Source organism: Dromaius novaehollandiae, chromosome 7, assembly GCF_036370855.1.
Source record: "Dromaius novaehollandiae isolate bDroNov1 chromosome 7, bDroNov1.hap1, whole genome shotgun sequence".
Lineage (NCBI taxonomy): Eukaryota > Metazoa > Chordata > Aves > Casuariiformes > Dromaiidae > Dromaius > Dromaius novaehollandiae.
In genome coordinates, this window is record NC_088104.1 from 44,222,493 (window position 1) to 44,237,724 (window position 15,232).

Here is a 15,232-nt window from a genome sequence, read left to right on the forward strand (position 1 = left end):
TTCAACTTAAAGTCACCAGTTGCATTAGCCCCTAACAAGAGAGTCAGCCTGTCCTTCGAAGCTTTGAAGCCAGGCACTGACTTCTCCTCTCCAGCTATGAAAGTCCTACATAGCATCTCCTTCCGATATAAGGCTGTTACGTCTACATGGAAAATCTGTTGTTTAGCGTAGCCACCTTCACCAGTTATCTTCGCTAGATCGTCTGGATAACTTGCTGCAGCTTCTGCACCAGCACTTGCTGCTTCACCTTGCACTTTCATGTTACAGAGACTGCTTCTTTCCTTAGACCTCATGAACCAACCTCTGCTAGCTTCAAACTTTGCTTCTGCAGCTTCCTCACTTCTCTCAGCCTTCGCAGAATTGAAGAGAGTTAGGGCCTTGGTCCGGCTTAGGCTTTCGTTTAAGGGAACGTTGTGGCTGGTTTGATCCTCTATCCAGACTGCCAAAACTTTCCCCATATCAGTAATAAGGCTGTTTGGCTTTTCTCATTAACAGGCCTAATTTCAATAGTGTTGTGTCTCAGGGAAGAGGGAGGCCCAAGGAGAGGGAGAGAGACAGGGGAATGGCCGGCTGGGGGTGCAGGCAGAACACACACAACATTTATCGATTCAGTTTGCTGTCTTATACGGGTGCGGTTCGTGGCGCCCCAAAATGATTACAATCAAAGATCACTGATCACAGATCACCTTAACAGATAGAATAATAATGAAAAAGTTTGCAATACTGCGAGAATTACCAAAATGTGACACAGAAACACAAAGTGAGTACGTGCTGGGAAAAACGGCACCGATAGACTTGCTTTGTTGCCAGAAACCTTCAATTTGGAAAGACCGCAATATCTGCGATGTGCAATAAAGTGAAGCGCACTAAAATGAGGTATGCCTATACAGGTTTTATTCCTCTCAGGCTGTGTCCTGCTCAGGCTCCTGCACACCCCGAGTACCAGTACGTACAGTGCGCAGCTGCTTGCTGACAGTAGGCACCAGCAGCTCTGGCAGCTGCTGTTTCTGGTCCACAAAGTCCTGCCCGGGGGCTGGGGACCCACTCGGATTTCAGTGCTGAGGGCTGCAGGCTGGGGAGAGCAGGCAGCAGGGACCTTCCCCAGCCAAAAAGCCAAGACCCTGCAGCGTGACTTTGTAGGCGGGAACGCGCCTGGCTCCCCTCTCCTCTCCCAGAGTAGCCTCCTCCCAAAGCACATGGACAGCAGTGCTTGCAGTGACCTCTCTCATCTCTGGGCACCCCTGGAGCCCTGCTGCAGCTGGGGTTGTGCGACAGGCAGAGAAAAGCCTCTGGGCCTCTTCTCCACCTTCTAGTGTCTCTTCTTGCCTGGTGCCTGGTGCCTGCTCTCCTGCAGGCGCAGGTGCCCAGGTACCTTCTCATCAAGGCAGGGTTTGCCTCCAGCCAGCAGAGCACCTCGTAGCTATTGCAGCTGCACCCGTCCCAGCAGCCTGTCCCCAGGGGAGCTGAGCGTGTTTGGCCCATCTCCTGGGAAGGACAGGCCAGAGACCTCAGGGGGCTGAGTCCTGCGTGGCTGCGCTTGGCCTCTTCTCCAGAAACTCAGGCTTCGCTGCACTGCTCCAGGCTGTGCTAAGAAAACCTCCAGCAGGAGCTGTGTCTTCTCCTCCTGGCAGATTTAAGCCCCATGGCTCTGCATGTCTCCATTTCCCCCTCCAAGGCTGAGACCAGCCCCTGCCGCCCGGGGGCACGACGAGGCCTGGCAAGAGGCAGAGCACCTTTTCGGGCCTGCCAAGGTGTCCTTGGCCATGGCGGGTTTTACTCCTCCTTCCAAGCCTCCTTGCCCCAAGGCCTGTGCGGTGCTCTGCTCCCAGCGCCCTGGCACCATCCAACCTGCCTCCCCTCCACTAGTGCGCTGTCTCAGGTGTCCCCCGGCTTTGTCCCCCCGACAAAGCCAGCAGGCAAGCAAGAGCCTGCCGAGCAGGCCCCAGGGCGGGGCTGCGCAGAGAAAGCCCCTGCAGGGGCCCCAGGGTGAGGTGCAGTTGGGGAAACCAGCCAATGTGCTTTCCAGAGCAGTGGCCACCTTCACAAGCTGCTCACACTGACAAGCCGCACGGAGCAGCACTCTGTGCCCTCAACATCGGACTTTGTGCTGCAACCTGGTCGCTTTGGCCGCAGCTCTTGCCCACGTCGTTCCACGGACGGGCTTCAGGTGCTTGCAGGCTGCTGCACCATCTGAGGCATTGCTTCGCACACTTCCCTGAGTAGTGCCCACGCTTCCCTCCAGTTCCACCCCCGGGGCACCGCTCCGGCCAGCTCTGGGCCTTGGCACCAGCGGCAGATGACCCCATCCTCCCCGAGCAGCTCACCCACACCCCGCGCCCTCTCTGCTGGCGACCGCTTCCCCCCACGCAGAAGGGGCCTCCACAGCTTCACCACTTTCTCCGAGGCAATCAAAGGCTGTTCTGGGAGGTCCCCCTGCCACCAGCCTTCCAAACATTCAGCCCATTCTACCTCCTCCATAGTCACGGAAGTCATAGTTAAGGTGGGGAGGAGATGTTTTGGGTGTAGCTGAAGCTTCATAGTGTGCATGTAGTTGGAGCAGAGACCAAGGAACGCTGGCCGTGCAGAAGCACATGCATCCGCGTGAGGAGCAGACGGCTCAGCTGCAGCAGGAGTCTGGGGACATGATGCAAGAGCCGAGCGGGCTTGCCAGGAAAGCTGTGGTCTTCACTGCGTGGGACAGGTGGCAGTTCGGGGCCTTTGCTGGAGCCCTAGTGCTGCTCTTTGGGTCCGCTGGCTGGCCAGGAAGCAGGACCATGACATGGATTCTGGCTATGAGCACACCACCTCCCACAGTGACAAGGAGCGGGAACATGCTGACGCTCCAGTTCCAGTCATGGGCCTGAACGTGGTCTAGCAGCACGAGAACATGTGCCAGAGACACTTTCCGCAGACTGCAGAGGGCAATTCTCTGAGCACTTCCCTATGAGGGTGGGGATCTCCTGCTCTTTCCACCAAGCAGGACACAAAGGCCATGGAGTTTTACTAATACCCAGCCAGCTCCTTGGCACTTTCCTTTTAACTGGATACATGATCACAGCTCACGTGCACATGGAGTCTTTTGCGAGGCCCATAAAGGAGGAGCTCCCATTTCCACCAGGGGCTACTTTCTGCACCTCCCAGGACCATCCAGTCCAGCACTGGTCGTCTTGAGCTAATGCCCCAACCACGCCACATGCAGGGGCCCCCTCTTCAGTTCCCATGCTGGCAAGGTGCATTTCGTGGCCTACCATCTGTTGGAGCCCACTTGACCACCAGAACCATTTCCATACCAAACTCATTCGCCTTTCTTTCTCATCACTCTCCAAAGAGTATGTGCTATGAGGGCATACGGCTCCTGCCAGATGTGCTCCTATGTGCACGTAGGCAAGCACACACGTTGCATGTGCAGAAACTACAGTCCTATACCAGGCATCTGTTGCTGAGCATGGTCACTCTTAATAAGAGAAGGTTCAGAAATGCATGCTACAGGGTTCAGAAATGCATGCTACAGGCATCCTCTCTGAGAGAAATGGGGTTTCTCTTGCCTGGAAAGAGGAGACTTCTTTCACCCAGAACCCCTTCCCTTTTTCTTTTACTTTATATTCCCTTTTCTCCTTCTCCTTCCCATTTCCCTTTTCCTTTTCCTCCCTTTCCCTTTCCTTTCCATCCCATCCCTCTTTTACCTTTCCCTTCCCCTCCCTGCTCTGCCCTCCCCTTCCCTGCCTCTGGAACCTAGACACAAACTTTGGCCTTGAATGGGCCTTAGCAGTGGTTACACTGGTGCACAGACTTGCCCCATCAGCTTTTCCTCTCTTTCTGATCCTTCTGGTCACTAGAGCACCTTCCTCCCCGCCTAGAGGCTCGTCCTTCTCCACATGCAGTTCCCTGGTGCCAGGGAGACGGCTCGTGTGCACAGACCTACTGCGCCTCCTTGTGCGCTGCACCCCCCAAAGCCGTCCTGCATGCGTCTCGCAGCGAGCTCACACAATCACTCTTTGTAGGGGGAAAACCCGTAGGTGGCCACGTTGGTTGGAGCAGCAAGTCTCTCTGGCCAGGGTCACTGCAGGGCGCTTGCTGCTGCCTAGAGAGCTCTAGCGCAATGAGCGGGAAGCGACCAACGAGCCCTAGCCCACGCCTGAACTGGATACGGCCTCTGACAAGGAGAGGAGGGAGGGCAGGAGGCAGGCAGAGGGGAGCCTCCTGCTCTCTCTGTCCTCTGCCCACAAGCACCCACAGCGAGATGCCGGGGCCTGGGGAGTGCTGGGAGCGTGGACCCGTGAGTGTGCACAGGAGGCGGCCCCAGCGCTTCCCCAAGCAAGCTCCCTTCAGGCACGGATCAGGCCGACAGATGCACCCTGGCAGCCACAGAGCAGCTGCCCCACGGGCAACGGTGTGCCAGAACCGTGGGCCCCAGCGTGGCCTCTCCAGTCCCCGTGCCTGCACTTGCAGGGGGCAAGTTTGCAGCACGAGACAGGAGCCACAGGCGATTTGCTGCTCTAACTGGGGATGCTCTTGTCATTACGCTTCATTGTCAGGACTCGCAGGGCTAAGTCCTGCCTCAGCAGAAGAAACCCAAGGGAAGAAGAGGGAAGGAGGAGGTTTGCCAGGCTCAAAAGGAACAAAGTCCTCATGGGAAGGGGGGTGGTGGGGCAGGACTTGCTCTCTTCTGGCCCTTCCCAAAGGCCCCAAGTTGTTTGATGCCTGCAAGGCGGAGCTCGTCCTCCTGGCTCAGAAAATACTGACTCTGTCTTTGTAAGTGGAGGACCTCCTTCCACAGGGCCCCTTTTTCTTTCTTAGAAGGGCTGAGGGCTGTTTGGGTGCTTCTGCCCACCTGGTGAGGGGGGCCCACGGGCATGCTGTGTGGCTGCTGCCTGGGCTCGTAGGTGGTGGGTGCCAGGGCCTCGGCTCTGGCTGCCCAGAACAGGTGTGTGTCACTACGCCAGGGTGGGCATGGCGGCCAGGGCTGGCCCTGGAAAGGGGCTGTGCCCCCGTGACAGCACAGAGGACAAGTCACAAAGGCAGGGGGCTGTCACCAGGGCACCCACAGGCATTGGCCCCGCAGCACTGCTGGGTTCACAGCAGTATGGCCTGGGCCAGCCCGGGCTGCGGCAGCCTCTGCAGGGTGAGTGCAGCAGTGGGGCAACACTGGACGGGACGAGGGCCGGGGCACCAATGCCAGCTCCCTCCCGGAGGTTTCCAGCGCTGCAGCAAGGGCTGAGCCATGCAGAGCAGCGCGTTGGGTCAGGGATGTTGGCACCCTGAGGGCTGGAGGCAGAGGTGCCTGGGGCTCCCGGTGAGCCCAGGTGCCCAGAGACGTGTTGGGGATGCGCCGGGCACTCGCAGCTCTGCGGGCCGCTGCTCCCTTGGCGGGGGGGCGGGGGGGCACGGGCCTCAGGACTCCCCATTCTGGTGGCACTTGCTCTTTCTGCACCCCTGCCCCCGGGGCAAAGCCTGGCCAGGGTGCTGGGCCTCAGGGGAGGGTTGGCAGGATGGGCCGGCCCCACAGTGTCGGCGTCTAGGCCCTGCGTCCCCTTGGAGCCTGCAGGCACCAGGGCCCAAGCGCTTTCCCTGGCGTGGCCCGGGGTCCCTGCTCAGGCAGCGCTCACAAATCCCAGCCTTGCTGCCTCCAAGCTCCCTCGCCCCCTCTCCCATCTTGCCCCTTTGTGCCTGCAGCTCCCGCCACCAATCCGCAAGCTCTCTCCCAGCTGGCCTGGCTCACCTGCTTCTCTCCCACCTCCTCTAGGTAGGCTATGGCTGGGGGTCTTGCGCTCCTCCTCGCCATGCTGGGCATTGTCCTGCAGCCGCTGAAGGTCAGTGACCACATGGATGTGGCCATGGAGCAGTGCATGCAGCAGCGCAAGGAGCAGGAGGTGGAGCTGATGACTCGGCTGCAGCAGGAGTTTGCGGAGATGATGCAGGAGCCGCAGAGCGGACTTTTCAGGAGAGATGTGGTCTTCGCCACCTGGGACCTGTGGCAGTTTGGGGCCTTTGCTGGAGGCCTTGTGCTGCTCTTTGGGCTCTTCTGGATGGCCACGGAGCAGGACTTTGATGAGTGTGACAGCAGCAGTGGCCTGAGCTCCTCCAGCAGCGAAGAGGAGGGGGAAGGCGAGGAGCAGGAGGCTGTGGGTGCTGTGCACTGGCTCTCTCCTGAACAGCAGCTGGACTGCCCAGGCAGGAGGGCCCTAGAGACCTTCTACCAGCAGCACCTCTGGGGGCCAGTGCAGGACGTGGCCCACACATGCAAGGTGGTGGAGGAGCTGGCGGGCAACCTCCTCCATGCCTGCCAGATGCTCTCTTTGACAACTTTCCTGCCGCGGCTGGAATGGTGCATCGGTGTGGGCAGCGTTTTTGAAGGCTGGAGCTACCACAGGCAGGACACCGTCTACAGGCTGCTCGTGCTCCTGAAGCCACCACCCGGGCACTCCTTCCGCCTGAAGCTGGGCACTGGCGGGGAGCTGCCGGCGAGGCATGGTCGCGTCCATGTGAAGCTGGAGTGCATGTGCGAGAGGGAGCAGCTGCTGGGGGATGTGCTGTGCTTCCGGCACCACTCCCAGATCCGAGTGCGCAGGTATCAGCGCCCCGGGCTCCTACACACCCTGTGCACTGGCTTCTACCTGGATGTGGAGAAAACCGCCCGCTGGTTCCAGCTCTGTGTAAGAAATGCCTGGGACGTGATTGCTGCGGAACAAAACTGCCAGCTGACAGTGCTGCCTTCCTCCCATTCCTGCAAGCTCCAGCTCACATGTGACTCTGGGAGAACCATGCACACTGAGATAATGCTGGGGGTGCAGCAAGACAACTCGGGGCTCTTCATGGGCAGCCAGGAGGCAGAGGCCGGCCTCAGCAGCAGCACAACTTGGCTGGAGAGCTGTGCCCTGCAAGAGCTGCTGTTCTTCAGATTCATGGCCAGGCAGGCCCCCCAGGGCAGCTGCCACCTAACGTGTCTGCAGCTCCTCACCTACCTCCTGGAGGACTCGGTGCTTTCCTCTGTCCACCTGAAAACAGTCGCCATGCACCTCCTGACACTGCTTCCCCCATCAGAGTGGTGCCCAGAGCATCTCCTGGAGCGGCTGAGGGATGTCCTGCGCTACCTGCACCACTGCCTGGAGGAGAAACAGCTTCACCACTTCCTCCTAGGCAACGAGAGGGTGCCCAGGGAGGTCCCCCTGCCAGCGGCCTTCCAAACGGCCAGCCCGCTCAACCTCTTCCAGCGCCTGGCGCAGCAGCCCGACGCCCACGCCCAGGCGCCGCGCGAGTTCACCGAGCTGCAGGATCGGCTCAGGAGCCTGTTAGACTGACGCCAAAAGGCGGCTCTGCAAATGGAGCAAAAGCACACTTTGCGGATCCTCACCCGATCCCACTGAAGACGCCGTTGACAGGAGGCGTGCGACAGAGGCGCCTGTGATCACCTGCGCAGAGACTGCCCATCCTTTTGGAGAGATTCAGTTCCCCACGGGAGCACTGCCCTATGCACACACCCCAATAAAGTTGCCTCTTCTCACAAGCCCTCTGTCTGTGGCTGCCTCCGCCTGGGCAACGCTGTGTGGGCAACGCGGGCCCCATCCTGCCACAGGGATACACACCCAAGATTGCCTCGTGTCTGGGAGATGACCAGAAATCACAAACACTAGCACACGCCAGACTGCCCTATTTCCCCCAATCCCAGGAAGCTAGCTGACAGTAGCAAGGGTGCCTGCCGCACAGATGACATTTGGGAGGTGCATCAGATGTACGGCTGTCACGCTGAACAGGCACAAAATAGGGCACCTGCGCCAGCGTTCGCACGGCCAGCAAGGTTAAAGCTTTGGCGATGGCCTGCACTCAAAGCAGGCACGCACGCCGTGCATGCCACGTCTCTGGGAAGTGCTGGCCGGCCTCATTGCAGCCGTGCGACACAACAGGTGCACGGATATGTGTATTTGGGACACCTGCGGCAGAAATACAGCCCTTGTGTGCTGCGGAAGACTCACAAGCTGTTTCATAACTATCACCTCAAAAGAGCTGCACGTGCCCGAGTGCTGGAGAAAGCCGGGCTGGTGTCCCGCACGCACTCAGTGCCTTGGCTTGCTCAGCGAGCTAGCAGGAGTCGTACCACAGCTGCCCTACGTCCATCAGCTAGGGTCTGTGGGGTTTAGGGGCTCTCGGGGGGCGTGGGGGGCTGTGCTCTTACGACACCTGCTCTTGCCTCTTCCTGTAGCAGGCCCGGCAGGGCCCAGTTTGTGCTAGCCGTCGTTCCCAGCACAGGCCCTTGGCTGGCAATAAGCAACACCACCCCAGCCACTCCCAAAGGCACAGCAAGACGCCATTGCTAGCCACCAGCACAAGTGCAGGGGGCAGCAACAGGCACAATCAGTCACTGCCCATCTGCCAAAGCTGCCCCGGCCCTGCTTACACTGCCAATGTGCTTTCCAGAGCAGTGGCCACCTTCACAAGCTGCTCACATTGACAAGCCGCACGGAGCAGCACCACGGCTGGGGCCAAGGAGAGGGCAGGCCGGAGCGCTGACGCCTGTGCCCATGCCCAGTTGCTCCAGCTCCGCGGCAAGAACATCCCACCCGACTGAGGCCCAGCTGCGGCAGCTGCAAAGGCCGAGGCTCCCGGGCAGCAATGAGGCCACACAGAGAGCAAGGACCAGGGAGACAGCCAGGGTTCAGCATCGACCAGGCATTTGTCCTCAGGGGGAACCAGGCAGAGCGCTGCCTCTCACCCTCAACCAAGCTCACCCAGGGGCATGGGGCGGCCACAGGCACCTGCCGCTAGTGGATGGCAATGTCATCAGCCCCACGTCACTCTCACCCAAGGCTGGATGTCACCAGCCCTGTCCCCCAGCAGGCAGGGAAGGTGCAGGCTGTGCTAGGGAGGGCCCTGAGCCACATTTTTAACCCTGCTGCTCCCACTGCTGTGCCCACTGGGGGGTCAGTCTCCCCAGCAGGACGGCGGGCCTCAGCCCCACCTGCTTTGCTCAATGCTCAAAAGGCCTTTGCAAGAAGGAGCTAGGCCTGGCGGGGGGCATTGCCCAGATGCACTCAGCAGCCCTGGCATTTGCGGCAGCACCACAGGGGACTTTGCTGCTTTAGCGACAGAACGGGGAGCAGGGCCCCAGCCCAGCTGGTCCCAAAAGGGGGCCCCAGCCGGCAGCTCGACGGGAGGCCAAGGGGCAAAACACCAGCTATCCCACAGCAGCAAGGACCTAGGAGAACAAAAGGCATGTTTTACTGCAGAACCCCCAGCAACACAACCTCCAGGCACCGCTCTGCTACCAGCACTGCGGCTCACACCCGTTTGCCCAGAGACCACAGGGCACTCGCAGAAACACTCCTCCTGCCACGTGAGAGCTCTAGGGCAGGATACAGACCCCAGCTCTCACCAGCACCTTCAGCAAACGGGGACAGCTTGCCCACAGACTCGCGGGCATGCACAGCACAAGAGCAGTCCTGAGGGCTAACCCACCCTGCCTTTCGCTGGGCTCCTGCTTCTTCCAGCCTGGCAGCCTTTCCCACGGGCACAGCGCGCTCCAGCCGCTGCCTCTGCAGCGCCAGCAGCCTGTGCCCATAGCTCAGACCCCAAAACAGCCCCCCACCCACCACCTCACTCACAGGGGCCTTGCAGATACCCCCACGATTCCTGTGCCTCCAGCATGCAGCAAGCACAAGCACCCCTCCTCTTAGGCTGCACGCGCCACAAGCACCCCTCCGGGAACAGGGTGCTCAGACCCCAACGCCAGGGCAGGCTTGAGCTTTGCTCACTCCTCTCTTCGGGGCACTCACCCGACATCTCCTCCCACACCTGCCTCCTCCCTTGCTCCCCATCCTGGGCACGCCTGTGCTCCTCACCGGGGGCTTCTGGCACTTCAGCACAACGAAACCGCATCACCTGGGCTGTGCTGAAACAAAGCCCAACAGGAGAAAAGGAGGGCAAGAGAGAGCAAGAGCAACACAACTCCCTCTCCAGCACCCCAAGCGCCAGGCCGGGCTCCTCCCCTGCAAACTCCAACCTAACAGGCGCAGCCTGGGACCTGCCTCGCTGCTTTAGAGGCGCCACGGACCCCAGCACCTCCCCAAAATGACCTGCCTGGCAGCAGTCAGAAGGCAGCAGCAGGCTAGATGCTCTCACATCCAGCATCACCCCAACAGCGCTAACACACACGGCTACCGCCACGCACCAACCGCAGCGTCACCCTCCCCACGCAAGGCCCAGGGTCACGGCAGGCGGTTGGGCAGCCCCCGCATGGCCACGACCCCTGCCAGGGGCACCCCAGAGCTCACAAGGCCACCGGAGGCACCGAGGGGCCAGACGTGCCGCCTCCCTCCTGCTCACCCGCCTGGCCCCGAGGCCACCCAGCCAACGCCATCACAGAGCCCCATGCTGCAGGGGCGGCTGCCTCGCAGCACGGCAGCGTCGGGCCACTGCTCCCACCCGGCTGCTCCCGAGCTGCCGCCTCGCCTCGCCTCGCCTCGCCTCGCCTCGCCTCGCCCACCCGCCGCTCCGGGCTCCGCGCTGCCCCCGCCGGCAGGCGCCTCCTGCCCCGCCCCCGCCGCCCCAGCACCGGCCCCGCGCTGCCCCCGCCCCCGCGCCCGCGCCTGCGCCTGCGCCGCACGCGGCCCGGCGGCCCCGCCCACCACGTGCCCGCGCGCCGCGGCGGCTCCCCCCATTGGCTGCGGCGCTGGACCGCGAGGGGCGGGGCGCGGCCGTTGGGGCGGGCTGCAACCGGCTGGGCCCGGTCCCGGGGGGTCTGGCCGCTGCGGCTCGGGGCCCGCTGCAGCCGCGCTGTTCAAACGCCGCCGTTTGTGCTCGAGTCGGCGGCTGCGCGGCACCGTTTGCCTCCTTCAGCTCCCCAGTGTGGTGGCTTCAGCTTTCCCTCCAGGGCAGGGACAGAAAATGCAGCTGCGCTGGCCTCTGTGCGCTTCCGAAGAGAACTGCTGGCTGTAGCAGGGGGCTGAGCAGCCTCCCTGCAGCCATGCCAGCCCCTGGGCTCTGCTGCTTGGCAGCGCGCCCACTCCAGAAGGCCGAGAAACCAGCCGCACCTCTCGTTGTGCCACAGCGCGAGGAGCAGCCCCAGCCCTGGGGGCTGGGCTCAGCGATGGCACTGCCCGGGCACAGGAGCGACAGCCTTCTCCCAGGGCAGCTCGTCTCCAGCAGAGCACCCAAGTCAGCGACTGCCCAGAGGTGCAGCAGCTGCTGCCTCCAGCCCTCAGCTGCCATCCTCCCACTGCCCCACTGCTGGCTCCAGCCCCAGGCTTGAAGCCTTCACACGCCTTTTCTCTCCCTCTTCTCTCGCTTTCTTCTTTCTTTTTCTTTGGTGGGCCGGGGAAGAAGACATACAAGCCCTGGGAAGAGAAATCCGTTTCTCCCCTCCACAGCCCCAGGCCCTGCACCTACGGAGCTGATGTAGTTGGACACTGGCAGCCCTCCTCTTCCTCCAGTTCTCTTTGGGGGAGTTTGGGGAACAAGTGCCCTTGCTGGGGCAGTGCCTGGTTCAAGAGGTATGGTGGGCGCTGCCTCACAAGTGCAGCCATAGAGGCCTGGCCATGACTGCCACCTCGGTGTCTGGGGCAGGAGAGATGTCAAGGGGATCGCATGGCCTGCTGGTGGCATCATGAGCTCCCCAGGGCCATGGGGGCTGGGGCTGTGCATACAGTTTGTGCCAGCCCTGCAGCGTCAGCCCCGACACCTGGTTTCCCTCTCCTTTTGCCTGAGGATCTGTACACTGGAGATGGCTGTGGCACGTGCCAACTCTGGGCAAAGCCTGCAAAGTCTGAGAGACAGGAATTGGGAGGGAGAAAACATTCCTGCAGGTGGGCTGGGAAAGGTCATTAGCACCTGGAGGAGAGACTTCATTGTTAAAGAATAGCGCACTGAAACTGTCTAGAGGTAGCCGCTTAGCGCAACTTGTATGGAACTTGCTTGGCATGGGTGGCTGAATTTGCTGGGGCCTTGGGCCGCACTTAGATAAAATAATGAACTTTTCCTTAGTCCAGTAAGAAAAGGGCCTCGGAGCTGGTTCAAGCTGGGAGGGTGGGGAGGTTGCAGGCAGTCCGCGTTCCTGCGTCTCACACTGGGAAAGGGAGGGTGTCTGCAGGAATGCGTCTCGCACTCTGAGGGGGAGGGTGTCAAGGCTTTGGAGTGGGACCAGTGCAGGGCGTTGGGACCTTGGGGGACGGGGCCTTGGCTCGCTGCTGGGGCAGTGTTGATTGTTGTGGTTTGGAATCGCCTCCTCCTCAGGACCTTAAGGCACAACAGTAAGACCCAACAAAAACAGAGGTACAACCGTCATCAGAGACCGCAAAAAAACAAAAATAAGGAGAAAGACAGCTTACCTCAGAATGACGATGAGAGCCAATGAGGAGCAGGAGACCGCAGACCAAAAAATTACTATTGGTCTAACTACCACGTGAGGGGTGGGAAATGTAAGTTGAAAAAACTATAATTGCCCAGGATTTGAGGCACCCACCTCGAGCTGTAATTACTGCACGTGCGTCATTAAAATTTAATTATTTAATTTGTTTTGATTTGGCTGTGAAATTTTCTGCGGGAACCTAGGGTCGGGCCCTGTTATGGTGGCCGACAAGCCTAATTTCCATAACATTCATCCAGTTTGCTGGCAGAGCACTTCATAGCTATTGCAGCTGCACCTGCCCAGGCAGGCTGTCCCCAGGGCACCTGAGGGTGTTTGGCCCATGTGCTGGCAATGACAGGGTGGGGTCTTCCCCACTTCTTCCCCACCAGCCCAGCTGATAGGCTGCTGCCCTCGCTCACCCTTGCAGTTGTCCTCCAGCTTCTCCTCGCCCTAGCGCTTCATGTGCTGCCTGATGAGCCCTAGGCACACACACAGCCCCTCACAGATCTTGCTCCCCAGCCCACCCCAAGCAGCCCAGCTCCCCCCAGGCCCTGCCCACCTTACCAGGCGCCCTCCAAAGTGCCATGTTACCCAGCATCCCCTGCCCAGCCACACACTGCTGGTACAGGTTCAGCAAGCTGCCTCCTCCTCACCGTGCCTGCTGTGTCGCACAACAGGATGAGGCCTCTGAGCACCGGCCCTCACATCACCCAGCAGTCACTCCGCAGATACCTCACAAGATACCCACTGCCCATCCTGCCCTCATCGCTGGGCCAGTGCCCCCTCCACCAGGCCTGCTGGCGGTCCCCTCTCCCCTCATCTCCAGCGACTCCGCCAGTTCCCATTTGCAGAGCAAAAGCTCCTCCCGTAACAAGGCATTGGAGCTGGCTGCTGCGCAGAGGGTGCAGACGCAGGCCAGAAACCACAGCTTCTCGGCCCCTTCCTCATACCAGCAGCAGAGGGACAAAGAGAGCGCGTGAGAGGGCCAGGGGCAGGGCCAGCAGGACCAGAGCACTGCAGGGCCTGCAGCGACAGTGGGGCGCCTGCACGGGAGCAGCCCTCCACAGCCAGCAGCCCTCCGGGGGCTTCTGAGCGTGGCGCAGCCCGAGGGACCCCGAGGGACCCACCGGCAGAGGCGGGCACAGCCCCGAGGGAAATGGCGACACTCACCTCCCCTCGGCATATGAAGAAGGCGCCCACATACTGCAGGGCTTCCGCCTCCTCTCTGGAGAGCAGGCAGAGCTACAGGGCTGGCAGCGAGAGGAGAGGAGCCAGCCGAGCCCTCTGCCCCACCGCACGCCTGCGGCCACGCACACAGGCAGCCCTGGGCTGGGCACCTGCACCGGGACACGGACACCGCGGCTCCCTGGGCTCGCCAGGCCACTTGGTGGCAACGTTTGCGGCTGTAGCAGATTAACTTGGCTGCCTGTTTGGGGGCTTTGTAGAGAGGAGAGGCAGGCCAGGAGAGCAGCTGCTTCTGGCAGCTCTTTGCAAATGACATCCTTCCCCTGGCCACAGATGGCTTTTGCATTGGGCCAGGAGATGGGGGAAGAGAGCAGCGTCCAGGGATGAGGGCTGCGGCACCCAAGCTTTGTCGTAGCTTTCAGTTTCTTGCCGGAAGGGGGATCCCAGCAGACTATGCTGTGCTTTGCAATGAGGGGAGCTACTGGGCATCTTGGTGCACGGGAGGCCAACGTCACCGTAACTCTTTAGGGCCCCCTCTCGTTGCCTCGTGTTGTGGCTGTGAGTCTGTACAGCTGCTTGCGCTGAAACTTCAGCTCGCTTCGAAGGCATAATGCTAAACCTCCTGCAGCAATAACTGGCTTGTTGCCAGTAAATAGTCACCAGGGCTAGATAAGGCGTTTGCTTTTGGACCACGTTTCTGGCGTTTTTGCTTCTGAGTGCGGCATTCAAGCAGTTACGTGCTGTGGCTGGACAAATATCAAGGGCTGCAGGCTGCCGTGAATCAGCCTTGTGACACAAACTGCGCTTTGCCCCAGTCAGTTTGGCCAGGTTTGGTTTTGGCCCTGTGAGAAACTGCCGGCTGCCCCAGACACTGTCAGGTGTGACCCCGAGTCTGATCTGGTGCTGTCAGGTCTCACAGTCTCCACGCCGACGTTTCCCTGCGGGCTTTACTCTTCCCAGAGCAGCTCTTACTGCTCAGCCACCTGCGCCCCCCGAGTGGCAGTGCTCACAGGGGGGCAGCCGCTTGCTGATGGCGGACACCAGCCACTCTGGCTGCTGCTGCTTCTGGCCCCCCAAGTGGTGCTCAGGGGCTCCCGGGGGCTGCGGCCCTGCTCAGAGTTCAGGGCCCAGGGCCACGGGCTGGGGAGAGCAGGCAGCGGGGACCTTCTGCAGCCAAAGAGCCAAGAGCCCGCAGCGTGACTTTGCAGGCGGGAAGGCACATGGCTCCCCCTGCTCTCCCAGCGCAGCCGCCTCGCAAAGCACATGGACGGCAGTGCTCGCAGTGGCCCCTGCCATCTCTGGATGGCTGGAGCCTCTAATACGTGTGCTGAGCTCTGGGCCCTGCTGCGCTGGTGCCTGCATGGGCAAATCCTGCGGGGCCTACCAGAGCATCCCAGCAGCCTGCTAACTCCTGGGCTCAGCCACACCAGGGGAAGCCAGCGCCAGCGAGGGGCCAGCTCCGGGCCCTTCCTCATGCAGAAGAGGTCATGGCTTTGCAGGGCAGAACCCTGTCAAGACTGCTGCCATTCCTGACCCTGCTGTCAGGGGAAACGGGGTGCTTCTCTGACTGCTGGGAAGGGGGGTATGTTGTGGCTGCCCTAGACTGCTGGAGAGCGTGTGTGCCCTCCCCCTCCCAGGGTGACCCCGATTCCTTCAGGACCGGAGTTTTCTACCCATTCCTTTGCCCAAAGAAAAGACACTGAGCCGTGG

At 61.0% G+C, this 15,232-nt stretch overlaps 1 protein-coding gene across 1 annotated transcript; it reads left to right on the forward strand.

Annotated features, from left to right (window-relative positions):
- Positions 1-5,750: 5,750 nt before the first annotated feature.
- LOC135328950 (inositol 1,4,5-trisphosphate receptor-interacting protein-like 1) lies at positions 5,751-7,298 on the forward strand. Its single transcript, XM_064515527.1, has one exon. It carries the CDS (start codon positions 5,751-5,753, stop codon positions 7,296-7,298), a length of 1,548 nt encoding a protein of 515 aa, XP_064371597.1.
- The last annotated feature ends 7,934 nt before the right edge of the window (positions 7,299-15,232 follow it).

Coding starts and splice junctions, on each gene's coding strand:
- LOC135328950 (XM_064515527.1), top strand. CDS start 5,751: ATGGCTGGGGGTCTTGCGCTCCTCCTCGCCATGCTGGGCATTGTCCTG.